This window comes from Diaphorina citri, unplaced genomic scaffold (assembly GCF_000475195.1).
Source record: "Diaphorina citri unplaced genomic scaffold, Diaci psyllid genome assembly version 1.1 scaffold9197, whole genome shotgun sequence".
Lineage (NCBI taxonomy): Eukaryota > Metazoa > Arthropoda > Insecta > Hemiptera > Psyllidae > Diaphorina > Diaphorina citri.
The window spans coordinates 1-2,245 of record NW_007386571.1 but is presented as its reverse complement, the minus strand read 5'-3'; the positions used below and the strand labels follow the sequence as shown (position 1 = coordinate 2,245).

The following is a 2,245-nucleotide window of genomic DNA, read 5'->3' as shown; positions in this document are numbered from 1 at the left end:
TTCCTATGAACTCAGTTCACCTAAACTTCTGTCCTTTTTTGGTTTTTTGCTTTATGGTTCTCTGGACAAAATTTGCACCACCACTTTCGTGTTCCTGGTAAAAAGACCTTTAATTTGATATATAGGTCGACCAGGTTTGGATAAGTCCTTCTATGGGGACAGACCGACCGACTGACAGACACCGAAGCGAATACAATAGTCCGTCCCTTATACCTTTTTATTACTATTGTAATAATAAAGGAAGGACGGACTAAAAAAACCGACAGTCAAAGTCAAATAACACGACATTGGCTAACAACAAGATACTTATACTTGTTTTATTTCCAGGGTTATGAGATGTGGAACACCCACCTGTCCCCGTTCTACCTATATCCACAACTCCCATTCGATCCCATTCTCCCATCCGATGCTAAATTTATGGGTAGCGACTATGGGTTCCGGCCCATCAATAAGGGTGCTGGGGGCTCCGGCAAAGAGTTCTATGAGAATCTGGGTAAGTGTTCTTAGCTTCAGAAGTTAAAAATAAGTTTGATAGGAACTCTAATAACGGAGGTCTTGTAAATCCTAATAAATTAAATCCAATTGTTTTAAAACTTGAATTTAAATCCTAATATATTAAATCCAATTGTTTGAATTTCCAGGTAGTAATAAGCAGAGAGAACAGTTCACCATTATAATTCTAACATATGAGCGAGACCAAGTGCTTATTAATTCCCTGAGCAGATTGAACAACTTGCCCTATTTGAACAAAGTGGTAGTGGTGTGGAATTCAGTGCAACCGCCCCGCGAGGACCTACGCTGGCCTGACATTGGGGTAAGTGCTATTAATTTTACGTAACTCCACCCCTGATGAAATTTTGCGTAGCTGTTATTATTTATTACGAAAACCGGCCCTGGCCTGACATTGGTGTAAGTAGTATTACTTTTACCTAATTGAGGAAAATGACTTGATAGTTGATTCCCAGAATTTGATACCAACCACTTTTACCTAACTCCGCCCGTGATCAAGTTTTGCTATTATTATTTATAGCTATTATTATTTATAAACCGCCCCTAATATCTTCAAAAAAGTTAGGTTCCTAGAATCGAAAAACTCAAAGTTTCGTCCACTTTTTTTCTAAAGATTTGAGAGAGGAAACTGTAACTGCTAAGGTCTTATCGTCCCGAAAGCGAAGAGAGAAGGAAGACGGATAAGAGAAAGCCAGCCGTTCCGAGAACGAACCTTATCTGTTTAGGATAAAATTCGTCCCGAAGGGGAATCGAACCCGCGGCCTAGCGCTTACAAGGCAGACGCACTACCAACTAAGTTTATATTGGCTTTTTTTACCCTATATTAGAGGCCGTACTTAACATTAACGATTATATTTCATTCTATTCTATTATATTTCATTCTATTCTATTCTAATATTGTATTTCAGGTGCCTGTAGTTGTGGTTCGCACCAACACGAATGATTTGAACAACAGATTTAAACCGTACGATGTAATAGAGACAGAGGCCGTACTTAACATTAACGATTATATTTCATTTTATTCTATTTGACAGAGTCTCATTCTGGCAGTATAAACAGGGTATATTCTATTCTATTGAGGATCTTTTTTTTTTTTTTAATAAGAATACTTTTTATTTATTTACATAAATAAATCATACATTCCAAACGAAGCGAGAGTCATAAGAAAAAAATAATGACATTGAAAAAAAAAAAGAAAAAAAATGTGAAAAGTTTTTACAACCCATTCAGCACATTGCTGGTGTCGGGTTGTAATTTTCAAGGGGAAGTGTTTAGGGTGTGTTGAACAATCATTCAGTTCTTTCTGCCCTGTGTTTGAAGTTCGGTGTGTACTCAGCCTCGTGAGGACAATTGAGTAGCTAATTTAATCGTGCAGCCACCAGTGATTACCAGTTTAAACATAAAAGATTGATGAATGAGAGTCAACAGTAAAGAAGGCACTTAGTAATGCTGTGATGTCCACAAAAGTTGTGAAGAAGCTCTCCGGTTTACGACAAATAATAAAATTATTCATGTGTAAGAAGGAAAAAAAATGAGTGTTTCACCGACGGTTTTGTTTCGTAACAATGAAACAACTGTTACATTAGACGCGTGTGGTCTGTGCCGTATTATGCCCATCACTTAGTATCGGCGAGAAGAGACACAATACTTCCCATTTAGGTGCTGGGTCAACACGAAAACACCAGAAAGAAACCCGTTGAAATATTTGCAATCGAAAAATGAGTACATTTTTTTT

At 37.4% G+C, this 2,245-nt stretch overlaps 1 protein-coding gene across 1 annotated transcript; it reads left to right on the top strand.

The window, feature by feature from the left end:
* Window positions 1-327: 327 nt before the first annotated feature.
* Window positions 328-1,541, top strand: LOC103522548 (exostosin-3-like; the record flags this gene model as incomplete). The annotated part of the gene is made up of 3 exons (XM_008487649.1): window positions 328-493; window positions 642-814; window positions 1,419-1,541. Coding segments are annotated over 3 exons (462 nt in total), but the record flags the coding sequence as incomplete, so codon positions are not given.
* Window positions 1,542-2,245: the final 704 nt, after the last annotated feature.